Genomic DNA, 26545 nt, shown 5'->3' with positions numbered 1-26545 from the left:
AATTATAGCGACCCTTAGAACTAATTGTAGACCTCAGAGATGTTGCGAGTTCTCCCTTCTTTTGATCTTCAATGTATCCATATTTATACTAATCGATGGGGAATCATTTGATGCTAACGCGACTTTTGCTTTCAGAGAGGCCAAATTTGTAACTTGGAGGGAGAATACAAAATTTGAATTTCCTTTTAAATATATTTTTCTTTTAATAAATGTTTGCCCAAATTTGTACCACAATAAATCATAGGAGAAGTGCCCCAAATACATTAATAACTATCTTTGTCCAATTTGGATTCTTCCTTTGGTGCGAGATGGGCTTCCTTGGGGTAGTTGGGTTTCCCTTTGGGGAAATTCATCCTAAAGCTTCCCAAATTTCAACATTTTGGATGCTTTGAGTTGTAGATGACTTGGATTGCTTGGGAGAGTGCAATGAACATCTTTCCTTGCCTTGTGAAATGTGATAGGTGCCTTGGGGAGTGCAAGCACATCGTGAATTGTGAAACTGCCATGTAAAAATGATTATGTAAGACAACCAAGGTGAAAGGTGCGCAGACATAAGATAACATTATGCATGTGAGGAATAAAAGTAGGTGCCCTAAACATGGGTGTTTCCACCATTACATAGTGCAATCACCTTTACGTGGCAATAACATAAGTGAGTAACTAAGGGCTCCCTTAAATCATGTGTCCAAGTAGATCCATCCCAAGAATTCTCACATACCTACCTAGAACATAAATGCCCGACATGGCAAGGAGTTACTCCCACGAAGCTATAGTCGGCCATAAAGGCAATAAAACCAAGCACCTTGAGAATGGGGACTAAAAGGATTGGGCATGACCGATCCACATGGGGAATCTAGGATACCTCATAGCCAACACTTGTACACTTCATCCCACATGACCTTTACAGGGCAATAAATTGCACACATTTGGGCTTATAATGGTGTTGTCTCAAGAAAAAATTATGGTGTATGCTGCAGAGGATTTGAGTTGTAACACATCCCATTATATAACCATCTTATATGACTTGTCTGAATTGCATAAAACTGCAAGGTTTCTATAAAAACCAAAATGCCTGTGTTTTCTCATTTATTATTCTTTCTAATTTATGTTCCAAAGCTTTGCCAATTTCCTAATTGTAGTGTTCAACTTCGAAGAAGGAAAACTTTCTTAGTATTGTCACTAGCTAGGGCAAGTGTACCCTTCTTCATGTTATTATACAATAGCTTATTCATACAACCACACACATTTGTTATTTGATGTGCAGATATCAGGAAGCAATTGAAGAAATAACTAAGAAGATGGGTGCTGGAATGGCAAAATTTATCTGCAAAGAGGTATATGACCTCTACTTTCATTTATCACATGAACCCTTGATTGTTGGTATTGTCAACAAACCATGAGGATTTTAACGACTTGTTTCTTGCTATAGTTGGATGTTTGGAATAAGCTACAAATATATTCCTTCATTTTGTGCTGGTTAATAGACTAACAATTGCTGTAGATAACCATTTATGTACATAATTCTAATTGCCCATTGTGGGTGGGAAATATTTCGATAGTTTCTTCTTTTTGAAAGAATTCTTCTTATATTATCATAAAAATTTCTCGCTACAAACTTGAATCATGTCTATCGAAAGGACAGCAAAAATGTCCTTAAAATAGATTGAATCCCAGATTGACAATACTTGGCATATTTCATAATGGGATGCCCTTAGCAGTTAGCTGTAAGCTGGGTCTTAAGTTTAGCACTCAACAACCCATGGGAAGATTATAAAGATTTTTTTTGGAGTTGTTGAAAATCAGGCAACATTTCATCCAGCAGACAAACTAATTTAATACAATGTCAAACTCCTTGGAAGTAAAGCGAGAGAACAAAATCACTATGCCCTACTGGTGAAGCCCTCCAAACAAATTTCTTGCATAGGATATGATCCCAGGAAACCCAATTCGGATCCAACATGCTCTAGCACACCTGCAGTTGCAAAAAGGTGTTATACAGACTCAGTAATCACACAGTGCAGTCAAAGTGCATCTGAAAAATCAGACTTGGTGTTTCTTGCTTTCCAATGTAAACCATTATAAACCACCAACTAAGGAAGATTCAACTGAAAAGAGACCCTTTGCTGCCAACCTGAATTCAAACAATCAGTCCACTTTCTTTCTTTGTCCTAAGTACCCCATCCTCTATTGAGGATCTCCGTAAGAGGATGTATGACATGCAAAATCTATATTTTGATAGTCTTATCTAGTGACATATTAGTACTGTTTAATGTGGTGAACAAATTGCATACTTTGAACAATCTGCTTCAATCAAGATAGATATGTGCCACATTGTTACATTGCCTTAAATGGTGAGGCCATAGTAGATGTATTTCAGTGTGTATGTCTTAGGTTTGCTAGTGTGTATTGCAGTTGCAGTGAACAAGATATATATCAAGCTTGTAGACTGTAGTGATCATGTGTTAAATCATTTTTATGGTTGTAGTTTGTTACATTTAAAGGTAACATTATTGATGGCTTGTCATGATATAAGTTGAAAAAAGTAAGGTTGTTGCTGTCTTGTCATGATAGGAATTGTTAGGATTTCATTCTGATCTAGCTAAATATAAATTTCTATTAGAATGGCTTTTTGAAGTTTATTTTTGGTTGTTGTGGTTGTCTTCCATCTAGGATAAGGTATTATGGATTTTTTGGGAGACAATTAGATTTACTGCATTTGTGAGCCCTTCAATTAAATGTTATGACTTTTATGTCAACTTAAGCATGGATATTTTAATCACTGTCTTTATAGGGCACTTTTAATGCCTAACTTTATCAAAAAATGTTCCTTTAGAATACTACGTGTGCATTGTAAGTACCAATTGGTGTGGCAATGCTTATAATTGGTGTTGATAAAATTGCTTTGAGTGGAATGTTAGTTGCACTTACCCTCAAGTTGTATGTCTAGTTGAAACTTGAACTAGAAAATTTCCTTGATTCCATTAATGTTTCAATCTACTATACATCGAGGTACGTAGTAGGTGTTAAGGTGTAAACTAGACCATTGATTGTTCCCACTAATGCAAATGTTGAGGATCTATCTAAGACACAAGGTCAATTGAAATCCAATTAGAATTACTACATGACATGGACATTTCTAAAGTTTCTATGAACTTGTTAGTCTTCCTTAAGCTATGGTCAATTTTTATATGCATTATCATTGTATTGATGAATTTAGTCTAATCTTCATGTGCTGACTTGATATCCTTTAAAGAATCAAAGCATTTTGGAAGCTTAGCCAAAGAATAAGGGTACCACTTAGAAATTATCGGAAACTAATAGGTGGAGAGCCATGTTATATACCTAATTATAGTGGAATTTAATTGGTGACGAATAATTGTTTAGTTGACCCATGATTATTACATGGTATCTTATATCTCATTATCTATCTTTTTTTGTTTACCAAGGAAAACCTCGCAGGATCCGACCTGTTCCCCACAATCTCTGGGTGGAGGATGGCTCATTTGCTTGCCACACTAGTGGCTTGTAACTTCAACAGACTCAACATGATTTGAACATTTGACCTGTGACCTCCTCATTGGTTATATGCATTGGTCGAATGGTTGAACTAGTTGAGCTAGCACTTGGGGGTCACTATATATATATATATATGCTCTCTGACCATTGATCGATGGTATAGTGGTTGAGATAGGGCATCACTATGCACCAATCCTAGGTTTAAACCTTGATGGGCATAGAGCCATATCTTGTTCAGTGTCATCAGAATTGGACCAGACCCAGTAAAATCGACCAATAGGATTAGTTTTAGGAGGTTTCAACTTTCTAGTTAGAATTGACCTAAACTGAAAATAACGGTTTTGGCCTTCAACCAATTAAAATCGATTACTTCAAGACAAACCAGTTAGAACTGGTCAGTTTGACTGGTTTCGTATTGGTGAACTCCCTTTCCCTAGGAAAACCCAAAATAAAATTTAAAACACAAAAAGATAAAACCCTGCTGTTAGTTTTTTCAAAACCCAACAAAACAATTTAATGTGCCAATAAATTTGTATACCCAGATTTTAATTCTAGTAGAAAACTGAAGTCTGAGTCATGCACAGAAAATACTGCTGAGCTTCTAACAAATCTACACAAAATTAAGCACATTAAGTTTTGACACAGCTTTTCACCCTGGAAACCCAACTTGGGAAAGCCAGTGTTTGTGTTTTGTTTTATTTCAACTTGCAGAGGAAAATTAGAAGTTTTATTACAGCTACAAAACCTGTCCCAATGCCTTGGAAAACAAGCCAAACCAGTGTTGTGGGGGAGTGCCCCCCCCGGATCCCGCTCCCTAAATTTTTTTTCTCTCCCTGCCTTTTCGGGAGCGTTTTGCCTTTGTTGCATTTTTTTTTTGTAGTAATGTTCGAAATGCAATTTTTTTTTGAAAGAAACAAATAATTTTTGAGTGGGGCAGCTTAATGATCAAGTCTATGGCCCTAGTATTGATATGCTATTCATGGTAATGTTAAGAAGTAAAAGTGACATTCTCCTTAATCTTCATTTTCATCATTTTACTTAAATTTTTAACATTTCCATGAAATGACTCAGGGTGTTTGAGAGTGGTTCCGGCCTCATTGGATTTCATATGGAGAAAGTAGAATTTTAGATTTCATTCAAAATCCAGCAGAGTTATCAATTTTTCAAGATTTCAGGATTGGGGGATTGCAATGTTTCCATTGAATTTTGTCATGTATTAGGGTATGGAACTCGTATTTAATCAAAAGCACCAATCCCTCTATGTACCTTGATGTTAGTGACATTGGTTGTCGAACTCCTCTATCATGACCCTCCTAAAAATGTACGCATCACTCAAACAAAATCTTGACTTGACATGCTATGCTTTTTCTATCTTATGTTAATGCTTAGAGGGTGATATTAATGACAAAGATCCTGATTTTCCAACAAGACTAAAAAATTAGACATTTCTCATGGTGGCAAGAGGCCCAAGCCACCACGAGAAATGTCTAATTTCTCTTTTCTAGTTTCTAGTAGTTTTTATAACTATTGACTCTTTCTTTTTTATTATGATATTTTTTTAAACAATATATGACAATTTAAGTTTGAAATTCGCAATTATAACTCATTAGTAATGAATTATGAATATGATGCTTCATGAAAGTTGAAAGTTGTTTCATTTCATTTCATTTTATAACATTTCATTTCATGTTAGATATTATTTGTTGTAATGGTTACACTTAGCTTACAAGTACAACTTTGGTGATCAATGATGATAAATGTTATATATTGAATTTTGAAAGCTTGAAACTTTAAGATTGATGAATCATGAGACTCAATATGTTGTATGTTACAATGTTACTAACTTGTGGACGTGGTTGATGAAGATTATAACTTCTAGATGATTGTTGTTATATGGTTCAATCTATGTTTTTTTATATCTAATTCATTATTCTACATGTTTTTGTTGACATATACATATCAAAATATAAAAAATATATATATTATTTAAAAAACGCTCCGGAATTCGCTCCCAAACCGGGAGCTTCTGAAAACCTACAACCACTTCACTTTCACCCTCTGCTACCGAGTCACGTAGTTGCGCAAGTAGCCCTCCAACCATTTATTTACTACCTCCATCTAGCCATCCGTTTGAAGGTGATAGCTCGTGCTGGGAGTGAGCTCCGTCCCCACTAGCCTAAACATCTCCTTGCCAGAACCCCCCCCATGAACCTGTTGTCCCTATCACTCACAATGGTCTTGGGGAGACCATGAAGCCGAAACACCTCTCTGAAGAATAGCTCTACCACATGTGAGGCGGAATACTAAGCTGGACTGGCGAAAAAGTAGGCGTACTTCGTTAACCATTCCACCACCACGTAAATACAGTCTCGCCCCCGCACTGCTGGCAACCCGGTCATGAAATCCATCGAAATGCTCTCTCACTTCCTCTCAAGGATACTGAGAGACTGCAATAAACCTGCCAGATGGACCTGATCCACCTTATTCCTCTGACATGTATTACAATCCCACACATGCCTCAACGTGTCCTTCTTGAGGCCCTTCCACGTGAATCGCTCCCTAATGGCCTGGTAAGTCTTACGGAACCCCTAATGTCTGGCCAAAGGCGAGTTGTGAGCTGCCTATAAGATCTTCTCCATTTGGGAGCTAGACATTAAGTAGATCTTGTCTTTGTAGTAAATCACCTCATGCATCACCCTGTATCGCTCATCTTATGCCACGCCATCAAGGATCTCACATGCATGCTTGTCCTTGGAGTACTCAACTAGTAGCTGCGCTCTCCAATCAAGGGTGATGCTCATGAGTGAGAGGGCCGCAGGCCTCCTAGACAACGCATCTACCACCACATTCTGCCGCCCCTTGACATACTCTATGTCAAAGTCATAAGCTTGGATCTTGCGGACCCATTTTTGCTGCCTCTCCTGTAACTGCTTCTGATCCAATAAAAATTGAAGACTGTTGTAGTCAGTGTTCACCTTGAGTCTGTTACTGACCAAGTACTACCTGAACTTGGTCAATGCATGCAGGATGGCCAACATCTCCTTGTCATATGTGGGGTACAACCTGTCATGTTTCTGTAGCTTCCCACTCTCGAAAGCAATAGGGTGTCCATTTTGCGTCAATAGATGATAGTACTGCTCCAATGCCCTCTTTTGATGCATCACACTCCAAGACAAAAGGCTGAGAAAAATCTGGCAATGCCAAAAGTGGGAAAGTGCTCACGACTACCTTGAGGCGCTCAAAGACCTCCTGCGCTGTATCTGTCCAGTTGAACACCCCCTTCTTCGTGAGGTCTGTAAGGGTTGCAATCAGCTATGAAAATCCCCTCACAAAACACGGATAATAGGTGCATATGCCTAGGAACCCTCTCAACTCCGTAATGTTCTTGGGTGTGAGCCAATCAATGATAGCACGAATCTTCTCCTGGTGGACTCTAACCCCATCCTCTCTAATCATGTGCCCCAAGTACAACATCTCCGTCATCCTGAACTCACACTTGGACATCTTAGCGTAGAACTGTTGCTCCTCCAAGATCCTCAAGACCTGCTCTAAATGTTGCAGGTGCTCCTCCCACATCCTGCTATAAATGAGTATATCATCAAAGAATACGAGGACAAATCTGTGCAGGTGCTTGCGAAACACGTGATTCATGCAAGATTGGAATGTGGCGGGAGCATTGGTGAGCCCAAAAGGCATCACCAAGAACTCGAAATGTCCATAGTGGCACCTAAAGGCTATCTTTTGAGTATCCTGCTCATGCACCTTGATTTAATGGTACGTGAAGTGCAAGTCTATCTTAGAGAATTACTTGGCTCCTCTAAGCTCGTCCATCAATTCGTCAATCCGGGGTATGGGGTATCGGTTCTTCAACGTTTCTTGTTCAATGCTTGGTAGTCTATGCACATACAAAGAGACCCATCCTTTTTCTTCACTAGCAACACTGTTAAAGCAAAAGGGCTAGTACTCGGCCTGATGTGCCCTAGGGGTCCAACAACTTCTGGATGGCCCTCTCAATCTCGTCCCTATAGACCTTGGGGTGCCTGTAAGGGGTGGTGATGACTACATTAACCCCTTCTTGCCGCTCTATGGTGTGCTCAAACCCCCGATCTGGTGGCTTACCTAGTGGGATCTCGCTAAAAGCCCCTGATACCTCTCCAACAATGCTAATATATCCGGATGCACTGGCCGTGTCAGGGTCCCTGTCTCTAAAATCCCGAGCTCCACTACCCACTCTATGTCCCAATGCTGCGAATTCACCTCCATCTGATGAGCGAAGACTGTCTAGGGTGGGTAGTAAAGCATTGTGAAAATTTGAAGACCCAAATCCTTACCGCAACAATCTGATGTTATTTCTCCTACTTGCTAATTCTCTTACAAGTTATTTACAGTATTACACAATAAACATCGAAATAAATACAATTGTAGCATTCACAACATAAATAATATGCGGAAACAAGAATTGAGCAAGAAGAAATAGCACACACACACACAAGTGACACCGTTGTTTTTGGACAAATGTCCCTGAAAAAACCCAAGGTGGGAAAATTGGTGCAACAATTGAGGGTTTGTATTATTATGCAGTGGTTTCTGAATACAATCTTTGGATGCCTCACTGGCTATCCGATACAAAGAATCTGACTGACAGAGAGTTAGTGAGAAATACCTCACACTATCACTGAAAATTCGATACTGATCAAGGCTCTGGATGGCAAGCCCCACACTGCCTCTACGCTGCCTATGCATTAGCCTACACAATCCAGTGTCACAGCTACTAGTCTCTCCGCCACCCTTCTTACTGGTCGATTTGCCTCTGGAACTTCAACTGTTCTGCCCTTCCAGTCTCATACCCCGGCTTCTGGCTCTAAAACTCGACTCTCCAGCAAATTTCGAACCTCCTCTCAGGCTCTGCACTGCCTCAGCGTCGCTCTATGCTGTCCAACGTGGCTTTGCGCTGCCTCTTCTGAATCTCTCTCTGCCTCCTCTGTAATGTATCCTTGGATCAGGAAACTCTCCAGTCGGAAAACTATCTTTGCTCCTCACTGCAAGAAATCTCCTCGATGACCTCCCCGACAACTACGACGTTGCTCTCTTGAGAAAATCGATTTCTAATCTCTCACTCGATGTGTTTTCCAAATGCCCATCAAGCCTCTTCTTGTAATCCTCTCGTTGATCAATCGACGACCCAGATTAGATTCTAATCAATGGCTCAGATCATTTTGGCTTGATCCTCGTCTTCTTCTGGAAGTTTCACTCCCAGTTTAATTAATACCTTTTAATTATTTTAATTTCCTAAGTTTAAACTTAGGCATCAATTAAAAATAATTAATTATTTTAATAAAATTTTCTCCGGGTGGAATTTCCCAAAATGATTTCTGGGTATTCTGGAATACATGTGTCCTAGCCTCCCTGCAAATTTTGTGGCTTAGAACACATTCAATGCTACCAAAAATCAACAAGCATTCTCGTCAGCACTACCGGCTTCCCGTTTGGGCCCATGAATTCCATTGCCAACTTCTGCCAATCAGTGGTGACCCTCCCTAATGAGTACAACCACTGGACACCCAACACCACGTTGGTGTCTGGAACATCAACCACAAAGAAGTGGTCAGTGACAGATTAGTTCCCCATCGTAAGATTCCAGCTGGGAACATAATTCGTGCACTGCATTGTTTGGTCTCCTAGCACCAGCACCAAGAACCCCTCAAATGTCTCTGTGCGAATGCCCCCTTGCTCCACCATCTGGGCATCGATAAAGTTGTGGGTGGCCACACTGTCTACTAGGACTGACACATGCTGCCCTTCTATAATCCCTCTGATCTTGAGTGTCAAGTACTTCGGAACTCCCCCAGATGGAGCGAAGGGTCCTCCTCCATGGGGTGGTGGTGGTGCTCCCCTTGATGATTGTGCCCCCTCATCTCCCTGGTATGCGCCTATCTCAGCCTCCGCATTCGGCTCACTGTCTGAATACACCTCAATGTAATGGGCCTTACCCTTGGTGCACTTGTGCCCAGGGCTCCTAGCATCTGAATGATAGCTTCCTCCTCTTGAGATCCCTCCTAGTCTCCTCATCCAAATGGCAACGTCCACTATCCCTCTGAGGTGGCCGAATGTCTCGATTCCCCTGTGGGGCAGTAGGTCTGGTGGGTACTAAGGCCCTGGTCTTGGGCACTGTGTCAATCATGTCCCAGGTCCTGGAAATAACGTCCAATAAGGACGTGGGTTTATAGGCCCTCACCCAACCACGCAATGGCTCAACTAACCCCTCCACAAACAACATAATCAATCAGCCTTCGAGATATCCGACACCATCACGACCAACCTCTAGAACTCTGAAATATACACCTCTCTGTTGCTTGTCTGCCTCAGGTGGGCCAACTCCCTGAAATGTAGCTCAGGGTCCTTCCTCTCGAACCTCTCAATCAGTCTCCTGGTGAACTCGGTGTAAGAGGTGATGTGAATGTGCCCCAATGTAATCAACTCGTGGTACCACCACTCTTGTGCATCTCCCTCTAGGTGTAGTGTAGCAAACTGAATTGTGTCCGTCTCTCACATGGGGTTTAGGTGGAAATAGGTATCTAACTTTTGGACCCATGCCCTGGCTGAACTTTTGGCCGACCCATCATAATTGGGGAGTGTAACCTTCCCCACTATCTTTTGCACCTCCTGGCTAGACTGCCCCCCTCTATAGTGCGTTCCAGCTCCAATGGTGCGTCTTTCTGTGAGGTGGATATATTACCCAAAGGACATCACTCGTGATCTTGGGGTCTAGTCCTTCATACTCATCATTACCAGATGCAACCGAGTTAACTAAATCTGCGACTGGGTCGGCTTCCCTCTCTGGCTCTTGCTCATCCATGAAATGGAGTATAGTAGGACGCCCTGTTTGGCCACGTAGAGGGGTGCGAGTGGGTTGATATGTACGACTTCCTCCCCCTGCTCTAGAACCCCATCCCCTTGGGGTTCTGCTTTTGGCCTCCCATTAACCTGTAAACCCATCACCTGTTGCATCATGTCCATCATAGGTTGCCCCTGCCTCAACATCTGCTGATTCGTTCTCAGCAACTCCTCCAAGATTTGGTTATGACCTCCTTGTCTGGGTTGTTTGTCGTCCTCCCGGTTACCCATGTGTCCCCTAATGTTTTACACCTTTGTATCAGAAAATGGGTCTGGTGCCCCATCTCTATGTCAACCCCTTCCTCTTCCTCTACCACAAACTCTCTGGAAGACAAACCCTTGGTATCTGGGTGGCATCACCTACTCTTGTTCCCTACACTGGCCAGGAACATGCTCTAATACCATTGTAATGTTCCTAATAGGAAAATTAGCAATGATATTAAGCAATAATACACATGCAAGCAAAGTCTTTAGACAACAGTTGAACACCCATAATTTACACCGGAACTACGCTAAAATCAACAATAGAGAAGACTACAATGCATGAAACGTGTGTACCTGGGCTTGCCAAGGCAAGCTAGACAACCCCAAGTGAGAAAATGTTGCCCGGATGCAAGGGAACAACTCCTCAGTGTTCAATGTTGGCCTTGGAATTTTTGCACAACTAGCTGGAAGAAACCCTTGTTTGAGCCTCCAAAAGTGCCTAGAAAATTCTACCAAATTAATCTTAGGCTCTCCACCACAAAACCAGAAAACCCAAAAAGGGTTTGGTTTAGTTTTGATGCTCCAAAATCACCTAGAAATTCTATGGGTTCCTCCAATACCAAAAAAATTGGAACAATAGGAAATCAACGTCCAAAATGCTAGGAAATTTCCCTTAATCACCCTTCTTGCCCCCAAAATCCCTTAGCGAAGCCTTCCCCACAAATGACTCCACCAAGAAATGCACAACCCAAGACAACTACTGCGCAGGCCCTTGTAAGGAAAATTCGACTTGGCAAAGCACACTCCCTTGGCTTGCAAATCCACTGTAAATCCACTACAATTTGACCAAGGAATGCAAAAACTCCGTGCTATCTGTTGTAACATATTTTGGTACGCTAAAAGTTAAAAAGATTTGAGTGAGAAATTGCCAATTTCCTTCTGGGCTAAATGCTGAGATATATATTTATTATGCTTTTGAATGGTTTATTATTTTTATATATAATAATTTTAATTTTAAATATTTTTATTTTTATAAAAATATAATTATATATTTTTATGGAAATATTTATTTAAAATTAAAATTATATTATAAAAAATAAAAATTCGATCCTAATCATATGCGAAGCATTTAAAGCCAACACTCAAAAGCTAAAGGTCAAAGCCTATGGCCCACCCCGCACTTAACTATTTAAACTCCCCTATTCTTCCATGCCTCGAGATATGGGCACATTTAATCCAAGGGTTATAAATATATTTTGCACCCCCCCAGCTCTTCCGACATTTAACTGGGGGGGAGTGTGAAAAGATGTTTTTTACATTACTATTTTTTACACGTGTTATTTCTTTTTTCACTTTGCACCCCCCTTCCTAAACCACTTACCACTACCCCCCTCCGAAAACCATGAACTTTATTGTTTTGACTTTTATAAATGTGGTGAGAATGGAATTTCATACGATTATGAAATAAATGCTATGTGGATGGGAGGTCGAATGAAAAAGATAAGGTGAAACTAGATTTTAGAGGAAATTCATAGATAGAAGGCCAAGTGGGTGAAATGAAATAACAGGCTAAGGTGTAAAATGATTTTACAGCTACACATAAAATGAAATTCACAGATGCAATGAATTTATCAAAGAAAATAAAAGGGAAAATTTCATATGTTTATGAAATTAATGTACAAGTGAGCAAAGATGGCATTCATGTAAATGCATTTAACAATGAGAGATTAAGGTAAAAGAGGCCCAGGTGAAATATATTTACAGGCATGGTGAAATCAATTTACAGGAATGGTGATACCAATTTACAGGTGTAAAATCATGTTGCAGGTGAAAGTAAAAGAGTAAAGTGAAAATACTTTACCAACCACACAAATCAACACATGGTTTTGCAAAACCATCCAGGTATTCTACAAGGGTAAAAGGAATTTACAGGTATGAAATGAATTTACAAAGGAAGGTAAAAAGAAGAAACAAGCCATGGATTTTAAAAACTACACATGGTTTTGTAAATCCATCGGAAGGGAAAACAATATACGGATTTTGAAAACTAGATGGTTTATCAAAACATTTAAATAAATATATTGAAATTCTAAATCCTAAAATCCATTTAAGAGTTTAATCAAATATTTGGAAATATATTTTTCCTCAAATATTTGTGACAAAATAAAGGATGATGAAAATCAGAGATTGACAAAAATAAAATTCAAAGGGGCAGATGGAAGAACAATCAGGTTTAAAGGGATAGTTAGTTGATTATGGGAAAACAATTTCAACCTTTTTCCAAACTTGAAGGGAATGAAGATTAGTCTAAAACACCTAGCAGCAGAAGATCAACAGATTGAGGATTATTTTGCAGATTTTCAACAGTCATTCAACCAATTCCAGATTTCAAGGCAAGATACTTGCAAAAAGTTCAAAGTTTCCAGCGGATAATTTAGAGACAGTGTTTTATTTTTAGTATACTATTCATGATTGTTGATTAGTGGTAACATCGGATGTGCTCTAGCCATGAAAATTGGTGGAGAGGCTAAAGCACATGAGATCTTCAAGACCCAGAAATGGTTTGTGGAAATTCCATCCGGTTAGAGAGATATTAAAATAATTAATATTTTTAATGGGGTTCCTAAGTCCACACCTAGGAAAATTAAAATATTAATGGGTATTAATATAAAACTGGGTGAGAAGGTTCTAAATGACATGGATCAAAGCAAAATCTAATCTTAATCATTGGTTAGAGACTTAATCTCGACCGTTGAAGAGTCAACAAGAAAACTATAAGAGGAGGCTTGAGGGTCAGTTGGAGATACACCAAGATTGATCAGTCAGTTCGATTTATTGGAGCTGGGTTTGTTGAGAAAATTCGAACAGTGATCTGTTGCAGTGAGGGGCAGGAAGTACATAGCAAAGAGGTAGAGATAGTGCCTGAGGGTCAGCGCAGTGACTAAAGAGGCTGACGCAGAGGCAACAGAAGCCACACAGAGGCAACTAGAGACTGCGCAAGGCTAAGGGGCCTGCATGGGTGACACAGAAGGCCAGAGAGTTGACGCAGAGAGGCAAAAGGCTGACGCAGAGGGTTCAGGAGCTACACAGAGGCTAGCAAGGCTAACACAGAGCCTTGGAGAAGTGTCGAAAGGATTTTTGTCGGGCAAACTAGTGTTGAGAAGTTGAATATCTGTCTCCGAGAAGAGGTATTACTGCCATGTAACAATCTCTGTTGGGTGAGCCAGTTTGGCACCCTAGTTGTACTCAAGAAATCTGCATAATAATAAAACCCTCAGAACTACTGCACCGGTTTTCCCGCATTGGGTTTTTCCGGGGACGATTGTCCAAAAATAACGGTGTCCCTTGTGTGTTTGTCTAGTATTTCAGTTGCTAATCTGTATATGAGTTAACGCTGCATTTGTGTTTATTTTCAATATTTATATGTATAAATAACTTGTTAATGGAATAAACAAGTAGGTGAAATAAACCAGATAATGCAGTAGGGATTTCTAATGGGTAACATTTAGAAATTTCAACATGCTATCAGAGGATTGCAGATCATAGGAGAACTGAAGGCACCAACAATATCAAAAATTTGCAGCAGTAGCAGCTGTCCTGAGAGACAGAGCTGTTCCTAAGCAGAAGGTAGCAGAGAAGGAGTGACATAGGGGGCCTGCATCATCATTTCGAGCCAGAGAGAGGGCCAACACAGAGGTAGAGAGAGGCAGAAGAGACTCAGTTTCTTAAGTTGCTGGGGCCTAGGGAGCTGTGGGCAGATTGTGGATTAAGAAGTTGGTGGGGTGTTGTTTTTGTCGGAGCAGAGCAATACCTAACGGGACAGAACCAAGGTAAAGGGAGCCACTGCCTTGACGGATTTCTAGCCAAGAAATCCAGATCCGAGTTGCAATTGCAAAGAGGATTGGAGAAGAGCGGTTTGATAGTTGGCGGGAAGATTTCCAGCAGGGAAATCATGACTCAGAGGGAGATTTCCAGGAGGGAAGTCGAATCTCATAGGGAGTCCAGAAGAAGGAGCGAAGATGGCAGTAAACGGATTGAAGGATCAAGACAGGTTGGATGGGGCTTCCAACTTTGTCATCTGGAAGGCCAGGATCCTAGCAGTCTTGGATAGACATCACATGAAGGGCTTCACCTTGAGAACCGTGGCTATCCCAGTGGACCCAACTAATAATGAGAGGTATGAGGAGGCAATGGCAAGGGAAAAGTGCATAATCCTTGATGGGGTCAAGAATCATGTCGTACTACATATTGCTGAAAAGAACACGGCAAAGGAGATGTGGGATACTTTGACGACATTGTATCGGGGCACTTCGCTACAACAGAAGATGCTATTAGAGAATCAACTGCGGTCGTACCAGATGCAGAAGGGGGAGCACATAGACCTATACCTCCTCAGATTGCAGGAGATTTAGGACCAACTTACTTCCATAGGGGCCATGCCAGATCAGGAGTTCATGGCGAGGACCGCCTTGAATGTAGTCTTCGAGGAGTGGGAGATATTTGTCCAAGGCATTTTGGGCAGAGCTACTCTTCCAAGATGGGAAGAAGTGTGGGCAACTCTTCGCCAAGAAGAGATCATACGATTGACCAAGGCGGGGAGTAGCAGAAAAGGAGGTCGAATCAAGAAAGAGGAGGAGGAGGATGCGGCTCTGGCATCTGCGAGACAACAAGGGAAGAGGAAGAAGAAGGACATCTCCAAGGTGAAGTGCTTCCATTGTAGGGAGCTGGGTCATTATGCAACCCAGTTTCCTAGGAAGAAGAATAAGGGAGAGGCTTCTGACTCTAAGGAAGCTCCGGCTAAGGCGTAGAAAGAAGTCGAGGCTGATGACGACTGTGCCATGAGTGCTCATGCACGTCTAGAGAAGGGGTGGGGAGACATCGAGCTGTAGTCAAGAGGACTACAAAAGATGTAGGGGCAGGATCCTTGAGGTGCCCAAACTCTTGGATTATATTCGGCTATGGGAGCCCTGAATGATAGTAGCAGGATGACGGATGTCGGTAGAAGCAAGATGTGATGGAGTGACAAGGCAGTGCTAGAGTGCAGAGGTCTGTAGCAGCGCAGTGGGGGTTGCAGCAGTGCGAGAGGCATAAAGGTGGTTGCAGCAGTGCAGAGAGGCACAATGGAGGTTACAGCAGTGCGAGAGGCACAAAGGTGTTTGCAACAACGCAGAGGCAACAGAGGGAGCACAGGATAGCAACAGAGGTAGCTTCAGCATCGGGAGGCTTTTGGACTGACAAGGATGTCAGGATTTGGGTAGATCAGTTACTTACTTCTCAGTAACTGAGTTGCAGTGCAATAGTTAGCAGTGGCAGTGTTATGGGCAACATGGACAACATGTTGAGAGGGAGCTGCAGTATAGATGTAGCAGTGGCAGTGGCAAAGCCATGGGCAGCAGAATAGGAAGCAGCAACACAGTGGATGTAGGGCAGCATGCCCAACATTAACACAGGTACCAGTGTTGTAGGATCAGTGTGATGTTTAGTGGTGGAGCATTACTAGAGCACATTCCTTGCTAAGAGGGAGTGTTGATTTGTAGTAGGAATGTGCTTTAGCCATTAAAATTGGTGGAGAGGTTAAAGCACATGAGATCTCCAAGACCCAGAAATGGTTTGGGGAAATTCCACCCGATTAAAGAGATATTAAAATAATTAATATTTTTAATGGGGTTCCTAAGTCTAAACTTAGGAAAATTAAAATATTAATGGGTATTAATATAAAACTGGGTGAGAATGTTCTAAATGACATGGATCAAGTGAAATCTGATCTTAGCCGTTGATTAGAGACTTAGTCTTGGCGGTTGAAGAGTCAACATGAAAAGTATAAGAGGAGACTTGAGGGTCAGTTGGAGATACACCAAGATTGATCAGTTAGTTCGATTTTCTGGAGCGGGGCTTGCTGAGAAAATTCGAACAAGTGATTTGTTGCAGCAGGGTCAGCACAGTGACTGAAGAGGCTGACACAGAGGCAATAGAATCCACACAGAGGCAGCTAGAGACGCAGAAGGCCAGAGAGCTGACGCAGAGGCTAGCAAGGCTAACGTAGAGCCTTGGAGAAGCTCCAAAAGGATTTTCATTGGGAAGACTAGTGCTGAGAAGCTGAATATCTGTCTTCGAGAAGATGTATTACTGTCATGTAATAATCTCTATTGGGTGAGCTAGTTCGGCACCCTAGTTGTACTCAAGAAATCTGGATAATAAAACCCTCAGAACTGCTGCACCGGTTTTCCCGCATTGGGTTTATTCGGGGACGATTGTCCAAAAATAACGGTGTCGCTTGTGTGTTTGTCTAGTATTTCAGTTGTTGATCTATATGTGAGTTAAGGCTGCATTTGTGTTTATTTTCAGTATTTATATGTATAAATATCTTGTTAATGGAAAAAACTTGTAGGTGAAATAAACCAGATAATGCAGTAGGGATTTCTAATGGGTAACATTTAGAATTTTCAATAAGGATTGTATTCTATAATTATTGTAACAGTTAGGAGAGATCTTGTCTATATATATTATTTCATTTGTAATAAACAATGTTGCTTTTTGATGCCAAGGCTCTTGACTTTGTAATAGCTTCTATTATAAGATTTCTAATGAAAGCCTTCCGACTCCAGTTTAACAAAATTTTGTGTTTTCTAGTATGTCTTTCTAGTGTTCCATATCTTATTTCTACACATGTTCAAAGCATTTATAGAAAGGTCTGGGTATGTGTAGATTAAGTCTTAATCTCTCTGAAATCCCCTACAAAATCATAACCTTTAGAAAAGAGATTAGCTTATTGGACTGTTTGTCCAAGATAAGTCATCTCTGACTAGTTTTTGCTTTATGTCTTCAGATAGCCATTAAAAGAGATTAGCTTATTGGACTATCTGTCCGAAATGGCTCCTCTTAGAATTGGTTTTAGTTTGGCCTTCAGTTGCCTTTGAATATATTTTGTTGGGCTGTAGAAATCTTCTACACGCATCCAAATTTCCCTAGTTGTTAAGAAGTCTATCTAACTGCTTAATTATTAGGAATCTCCTCACATTCTTCTATCATAATCCTTGAAAGGCTAAGTCATTATGTCAGGCTGGAAGTTGACACTTTGAGAAGGGACCCTATGATAGAGGCCTTTAATCATGAATAGGGATTATCATTGATCTTCAACCACCCCCAATTAAAACCATAAATTTGGCCATTGTGCTTCAAAGGTTGTTGTTCAGTGACATGTGAATAGCATTAAACAAAGCCTCATAACCACTGAGGGAGCCCCCTCTGGTTCAAGGGCCAGCTTGAACCTAAAGGCTGGTTGAGTTTGTTTCCTGACGTAGTTTTTGCAGCCAAGGACTGCCTACAGGAAATAGTTACAACACTATCACCACCGGAATACCCACCCACAAGAAATGTGTGGTTCCTACTTCTGCATCCAGTGTGATGTAAAGAGAAACTCATACCACCTGAAAATTGCTCTCCAAAGCTTCCAAGGAATCAAGACAATGTTCTCCTAGGGTGGCACTCGAGTTCCACTGAAGAAAGAGTGAGATTTCCCCTTAGAAATCTCTAGTGCTGAACAACACTTTGTGACCCAGCTAAACAGCCTGAGCAACAATGGTGTAATTGTCAAATTAGCAAAAGGTTCCAATAGCTGCCCTCAACCTTCTATTTATAATTGTTGCCTTACCTTTCCTTGTGGGTCCCTCCAAATATTTTGACCTCCCTTCACAAAATCGATTTTTCCTCCAATGGGTGCGTATTCCTTGAGGGGTGGCCCCCACATTCCACCAACTTTAACATTTGACCCACTTTTCCCTAAGTTGGTATCCAAAAATGTGTTAGCTCCAAAATTGCAAAAATGGCAGATCTCCTCCAGCAAAATTTGTTGAGAAGGGACATTACATCCTTGGTGGCAAGCCTACCAAGTAGCTCATAAAGTGAAGAATACACCATCCAAAATGAGTCGAAATGATGAAATCATGGTGTAGAAGGGTTGTTGAGTCCTCAAGGTGCCATAATGAGAGTGAGGGCTCCATGAATGATATACAAGGGGGTAGCCCCTTGATCTCAAAGGAAAACATCATGTGGTGCTCCAAGTGGCTCTAGGGCACAAGTAGTGTACTCATGGGTTTCCTGATGAAAAATAAGCCTGTAGACTGTTCCAAATGAGGGCACAAAAGATGGTGCTTTCCCTCCCATGTATCAAGGATGAGATAAACCTCATCTGGGCCTCATATCAACTGCCAAACCCTGTATATATTATTAAGCCGACTAGGGGCACTGTTGGTCCAAGTGCATCATCTCGCATATAATGTGGGGCAATGAACAAGCTGTTGAAGGTGCTGAGGCTGCCCATGGCATGAGATAATGCTTTGTCACATGACAGAAATCCATGGCTCTCAATGCATCCCCTACAAGTGTCAATATGATCCTCTGGTGGGCTTGGGCCTAGTTAAGTTGCCCAACCCATGATGAAACCACCTACTAATCCTGTATAAGATCCAATGTGTCTCCTCACCTACAGGTGCAATAATTCATTAGTGCATATAGGTGAATCAAGCTTCTTAGTCAAAGGCACAAATGAGACTTCATAGTGGATTTCCCTTCCAAATTTGGGGCTTTGAACATGTAAAAGTGTTACCTCCCTAGGTAGGAGTGGTTAATAAACAACAATATTAGGTGTTCTCAACCCTTAAAGGGAAGGACATGTCCAAGGTACATCCTTCAAGTGGTAGGTGTCGTGTGAATAATGATGAGGTGGACTGGGACAGAGGGGTCTCAAGGCCTAATGCCATGGGTTCACTGGTGGTAATAATGAGGGATGTCGACACATTTGGGTGTATGAATGTAGGAGGCAGAAATTGTGGTAAATGAGTTACTTCGGCCTTTGTTTTTCCACCCTTCTTCATTATTCTTTCGCCTTTCATTGATTTTTCCTTTATTTTACTGCTCAGGGCTTCATGGGATGAAAGCATGTTGTGTATGAAATAAAAGTGATTACCCCCCTTAAGGTGGGACAATTCATTGCCCACCAGGGGTTGGGACATGCATGGGTTCCTTAATGATGCGAGGGGCTCTCAAAGGGGCCCTAGGAACTAGGGTGATGGCCATAATGATAAGGGGTAAAGCTCATGTTTGGCTTTTGCCCATGTGCTAAATTTTATTGTCTCGACCATCTTTTGCATATTTTGGCATTATTTCCTTTTGTATATAACCATGATATGCTTTTATCTTTTTTTTTAGCCGCATCAACTTTCGGGGCATCATTCCAAGCCCAACTTAGACATGTGGACAAGGGGAGGGGGAGTACCAGTGGCTTGTGGACCCAGTTGTCATGTGGACCCAAAGAGGGAATATGATGAAATAAGGCATGTAATGTGCGAAGGGGAGTGAAAAATGTGGAACGAGAAATTGAGACTGTGCTACCAAAATTGGGGTTTACCATGTAATGCCCATCCTAAATCTATAAGCCAGTAGGGAAGATCCCATGAGACTAGGGTTGAAGATTAACTCCCCATTTAAGGTGAGGGAACAAGACTACAGTCCAAACCTTTCCTCCTTCCAAGTCACCCACTAATCCTTAACCAAATGTGTTGAAGAAAAACAAGCATAAGCACTTTATTGCACAATGAAATACATACCTTTAGGATTGGATGGCCCACCTTCAAACATATCCTCTTGACAAATGGGTAATGGGACATATGACTGGCTCAGGGAGCAGAGACATCTGGCACAATATTGGCTACTACTCTGGTGGTTGTCTGGGGCTGCTGGCTATCTGTTGAAGATAAATTTAGGAGAAAAATTTCTCCTATGGCGTCTCTCCTATGGGGTCACCCATTAGTGGTGGGTAATAGTACCTTGTAGTGAGGAGCACTTTTGGACTTATTTTGTCACTTTACTTGATGGAGATGCTCATCTATGGAGGATGACATCATGTTGGAGAGATACTTCTCCCACATGTGGAGAATTTACAACATTTTATTATGATTTATCAATTTGTAAAGCTATATTGAGGTCGATTTGTGACCTACTAGTCTTGGTGAATGCTTTAAGAAAACTTTTAGGGCTTTTAATTGTAAATTAGGGAGAATTGACTTGGTTACCCCCATATAAATAGAGGGTAGTCAATTCCCCTACGATCATGTGTTGGAAATACTGGGGGGGGGTGAATCAGTATTTCTTTTTTAATTGTTCTTTTTATCACCAAAACATTTGTATATGGAATACAGAAATAGATAGCTGGAATAAATGCTTTTATTAACACAAACAGTGCAATAAATAGATACAATATATAAATGGTTGCAATTAGTTGCCAAGCACCAACTTGGACTTTTGTGAGGCTCCAACCTCCAGAGCACCAACTCTCTTTTGCCAAGGCAATAGTTCTACACTTAGGAGCACCAACTCCCAAGGATTCCAATCCTTTCAATTCTGACGCTCTAACCCCGTGGGCTCCAACCGTAACCTGGTATAAACTGTTTTGCTATAGTTCTCTGCTCCCGAGCCTGTTGAGCTTCTGCTTCACTCCTGTTTTCCTGCTTCTCCTGCCTCTGCCTGAACTTCGGCTTCCTCTCGCTCTGATTATATGCACGCACTCAGTCTAGTCCTTGTTTTTCTTGTTTTATGTATTCCTGATGCCTCTGACTGTTCGTTTCTGCTTTCCACTGGCTCTTCGGCTTCCTCAATGCTCGCTTCAGCTTCCTCTGCGCTTGCTTGCCTCTTCGGTTTCCCGAGTTGCTTTGGCTTCCTCTGCACTGGCTTGTTCTTCGGCTTCCCGGCTCTTCATGTCACTTTGGCTTCCTCTGTCTCTTCGAGTTCACCAACACTCCAGGGACACGTAAATTCATAAGAGAGGACCGAAAATACACAGAGAAAACATGTTCCATGTTAAAACTGTAACAACGCTCCTTTTTCAATAATCATAGACATACACAGGACTTTATCGTTTTACGGAGAGACTGTACCAGCAGGGCGGACCCACATGCCACGTCACAATCGCAATCGCAATCAGCTTTCGTTCAGGCCTCCTGAACTATCGGGTGCGTTTTTATGCATTTTGGCCTTCAAACCTCGCGCAATACAATTTTCAAAATACGTAGGAATATATGGAAAACAACCTGCCGAAATGCTAAAGGGTGGACTTCAAAAACATTACACCCGCATCTATACTTGCACCAGGTCCGCAATGTAATTGCAATCGATAGTCGAAACTTCCAGAGGTCCGCAGCATATATCGCAATTGATGCTTTGCGAGGTTCGATAGGCGGACGCGATATACAATAAATCAAACTGCATTGTTGCATCGGGTCTGCAACATATATCACAATCAACATTTTCAGGGGATCCACTCCTTTGTGTATTGCGATATGCGAGTTCCAATGGGCGGATGCAATGTTATTAAGGGTTGTTGCTATAACCCGTTCAGGTCCGTGTATATACTCCTCCGCTCTTAACATAACCCATAACTTGATTTCTTCCAACATTATGTTACATCACATTGTAATGTTCCGTGGGTCCACACACACACACATATATATCGCAATCGGGAGTTTTGGGTAGTGGCACATAAGCGAACCTGCCGATTATCATATCGCCGATATATATATCTTTTCGTCTCTGATAGTGTATATTGCATATACCTATGTTATATATTGCTCTGCCTCTTTAACGCTTTCGCTCTTTTTTAGCTCTGCTCCTTTAACTCTTCCACATATATATGTATTCCGCTCTTCTTTGGCTCTTTGGCATGTATTACTCCCGATAAGACTCCTTGGCATATATTACTCCCGATATGGCTGATATGCCTCCGATAGCTATGTTTTGCTCCTCCAATGGCTCTGTTTGCTCCTTTGATATGCTCTCCGATGGCTTTGTTTTCTCCTTCGATATTCTTTGTTTGCTTCCTCTGGCTCCTCAAATATTGCCATATTGACATCAATGACAATCTATGTCAACATCATGGTCATACACATTCATCATTCTTCTCTTGGAGTGCACACTAATGTTTCTCTTCTTTCTCTTGGATGCAATGGCTAAGTAGAGTGTGAATTGTCTTGGGGAGGATATTTTTTGCATGGAGAGGCTTTCTTATGGATTGATGAAGTGATTCTTGCTTGAATGGTGTAAGTTTAATGCTATTTTTCTTCCATTTTGCATGAAATTTCTGAAATTAGGGTTTGTCATATGCCATATTAAAAAGTGCAATATATTTTATGAAATCTTGTTTTTATGTATTTATGCAAAATTTGTCTTCAAGAATCCATCAAAGGAACTAGTTTTCTTGCATCCTTTGACCAAAAATATCCTACGAATAAAGTCATTAGTGTTTCTAAGTGAAGAGAAATGTCTTTCACCCCTCTATCCAAGGTCCTGTCTTGACCTCACCCTAATTTGATCTTTTGTGGAACCATGCACTTACTTTATACTCAAAATGAATTGTTTTCATAACTTAATTGTGCGAACATCAATATTTTTCAGAACATAAGTCAATTGTTTTTGCCCTGAGTGATGTTAATATGTTAAATGGTTTAGAATCTAGATGTCTGCTCTTATGATTTGAATGGCGATAAGGAGTTCTTGTGGCTTGATTTTCCCTTATAATGCTTGTGGTGATTTCTTGATTTACTTTATGTACTAATGTTGCTGAGTTGATTACAAAATCTTCACTTGGAATTTTCGTTGTTTGTATTGCTGCATTTGCTTATGTTTTGACTTCAATTGGATTGACATCTTTATGAGTCGTAAGATAAATGAGATTTGTATTTGTTCCATTCTCCTCAACTTGGACATTTTTACTTGAAGACTTCGATGTTTCTTTATAGATAAGTTGTTCTATTATGTTTTCCAATGACTACTTCATATGCTTGGATTTCTTGACTTGTGGAAGTAATTTTTGACTATGATCTTTTAAGCGATAAGTTCCTTTGTTTTTATCCTTGATATTGACTTTTGATTTTCTTGATGCATTACTTTCGAGATATCTTTAAAGTCCTCGGATAATGATATTGTCGATTCTGACTTCATTGTCATGTCATGGAAGGTCATCATCTTCTTCCTATAGGGAAATATTACAATTCTAGATCTTTAAACCAAGGTAAACTTGAGAATTATGCCAATATCTGTTTTAAACATAGTCATGACATTGAATTGTGATATACATTCATAATCGTCAATTATTACTTGCAAGTTCTTAATTTTGAATTATACTTCAGAATAGGAGGCATCTTTATTCTCAATTATATTTGATTATGGAGTTATAATTGATTTGTCAAATTAACGTTATTGTAATTTTCTTCACGATTCTCATTCATAATGATATTAATATATTTCTTTGAATATTCCCCTTTAATGTACGTAATACATAACATAACATGAGAACATGTTACCTTTAGAAGAGAATCTTCCTTTGGCTATTCTTGAATTTTCCATTTTGTACTTTTGGGTGGACTTAAGATTATTATTATTATTTTTAAATACCTTTGACTTTTTAAATTATCTCTTTTAATTTAATCTTATAAAAATAATACTTTATGAATGAGGTTTTGTTGAAGAATGTAACTAGTATCAGTCTTCACAATTAGTGTATTTGTCAAAAAGAAAAAAAAAGAAAAATTATTATTAAGCATGGTTTTCATGCTTTGTTTATTTTTTCTTTAGGTCAAAGCCTCCATTGAAGGCTTCTAAGATTTGTGTCTAGAGTCTTAGTCCTTGTCATCATGTAATAGACCGTTATTGGGCATTGTAAATCAAGAAAGAAATTTATTATTGAGTCAAAAATGTCATTCTTACCTCCTCCACCAAGTCAGCCCCAAGAGAGAACAAGTCGGCTTCATGAAGAGATTTGATCAACTTGGAGAGACTATAAATAACATGAGCATTCAACCTATTGACACAATTAATCAAGCAAGTATTCGATCTGCAATCAAAAGTATCAAGAAAGGGATGCAAAGGTCTATAAAATAAGAGACAACCCTGTTGAAATGTGTAACTAGGTTTGGTCTTCATAATGTCTATTGTAATCATGATTTTATATATTTGATATTAAAGAGAAAATAAATTTATTATTGTCATTCTTGATGCATGGGTTTCATGCTCAAGATAAATTTATTTATAGGTCAAGCACCCATTAAGTGCTTCTAGGTTTGTCATAGAGTTATGAAGTCAAAAGAGTCATTGTCATACATGTAAGATCCCTTAGGGCATGTTTGTTAAATTTAGGTATGTTCTATGCTTAGAGCAATTTATTTGAATTTTCATAGTTAGCTCAATATCTTTTCCAGATTAGCAATCACATCAGCATTAAAGTAAACTGCAGATAGAACATAAACATAAATTGCAGAAGACAAGCCAAGACAAGAGCACACAAGATGTGGCGCTAGCCAAGGACAAACCCCAATGTGGGGAAACCCTTGATCAATTCTTCTTATATTCTTCAATAGTTTAGCAGAGAGAGATAGTACATATACATCAGAAGTCAACACTTGACTTGACAAAATAAGAGCAGAGATCTTCACCATGAAGATGGGGTTGCAGATCTGAGGACATGGACTGCAGTTCTGAATTCAGATAAAGGCAAACATTCTTCCAAGGTGATTCCAACATCAAGTTGCATCTCATCATGCTGCATCTTATCATGCTGCATCCTCCATCATGCTGCATCTCATCATGCTGTATCTCATCATCGCTATGCAACACTTCATTACTATGCTGCACCCAACATGCTGTCACCTACATGTTGCATACTGTAACACAGTCATGGAATAGCCTTAGCTGCTTGCTATGGCTTGCAGCCTAGCAAAGCAGCTAGCTGTAACTTGTAGATATGATTTAGCAGAGGTACCTTACTGTACCTCATCCGAGATATCAAACCTCCGAGAAGGACATCCTAAACTGTCCTCTATAATGCGGATCTATGCTCCATCTATGACTGCATTAGTCACCTAGATCCTACACCCAAGACTGTAGCTTGTTTTCACTTGCTCATACAGGCTGCATGTTGAAATTTGGTACCGGAGGACAGGTGGTTCCCTTAGGCTTTGATCTTTGGCCTAGGGAAAAGTGTCCAAAAGAGTTTAATTTTTCTCCTAAAGTGACTTTATAATTTTATAAAGTTAAATCTAATTTAAAAGTGACTTTAAGTGATAAAGTTACTAAGTCTAATTTTAAAGTAAATGAAAAATTAGAAAGGAAAAGTGACTTTGGAAATAAATGACTAAGTGGGTCTTTATTAAATTGGGGTGAATTAAAAAATAAAAAGTGAGATTTAAATGAGCATTTAATCTCAGCCATTGATCTAAATCTATTTCAGCCATTGGATTTAGAGATCACCCAAAAGTCATTTGGAGTTATATTAAGGGAGGAAAATGAGGAAAATATCACATTCGATTCATTCTTTCATGAGCAGATTGGGAGAAGGAGAGCAAGAGAGCAAGAGAGATTTCTGAGCAGGGAGGAGAAGGAGACAGCAGCTTGGCACACATTCCAAGGCAGCAGTTGAGCAGATTTGTACAGCTGATTCAGCACATAGTGAAAGGCAGATTTTTGCACAAAAATCGAGGAGCAGTTTGCTGATTTTTCTGCACACAAAACGGAGGCCGTACAACATTTATTGCTGTCCTGTTTGCTGTAATTTCCAGATTGCTGTGAGGCACGGGAAAGGAGATAAGTTGTAAATTTGCTTGCTGATTTTTGCTGAATAATTCTCACTGTAAAAAGGCAATTTTCAGAAATAAAGAAGAGCTCTCTAACTGGTTTTCCCCAAGAGTTGTAGGGGGTTTTTCCAGGGTCAAGTTGACCAAAAATATCAGTGTTTTAATGTGTTTTAATGGCTGTATTTGATTGCTGATTTTTAATTCTGCAATTTCCAGCATTCTGAAAAATTTCCAGAATTTGTGTTTTCAACAATATTTATTTTTTTCAGTCTGTTAAATGTATGGTTATGGGAATGGGCATTTAACTACATGGG

At 40.2% G+C, this 26545-nt stretch overlaps 1 protein-coding gene across 5 annotated transcripts in view; it reads left to right on the top strand.

Moving 5' to 3' along the window:
- LOC149220796 (squalene synthase 1-like) overlaps positions 1 to 26545 on the top strand; it is a 378056-nt gene that overhangs the window by 153529 nt on the left and 197982 nt on the right. For all 5 annotated transcript variants that reach the window (XM_089384909.1, XM_089384908.1, XM_089384907.1 and 2 more), the window contains exon 5: positions 1265 to 1334. In XM_089384909.1, coding sequence (XP_089241035.1) covers positions 1265 to 1334 — 70 coding nt within the window. The remainder of the gene's footprint in view (positions 1 to 1264; positions 1335 to 26545) is intronic.

This window comes from Pinus tabuliformis, chromosome Q, assembly GCF_031772625.1.
Source record: "Pinus tabuliformis cultivar Carrire ecotype Pingquan chromosome Q, CPIR1, whole genome shotgun sequence".
Taxonomy (NCBI): Eukaryota; Viridiplantae; Streptophyta; class Pinopsida; order Pinales; family Pinaceae; genus Pinus; species Pinus tabuliformis.
This window is presented reverse-complemented; position numbering and strand designations above follow the sequence as displayed.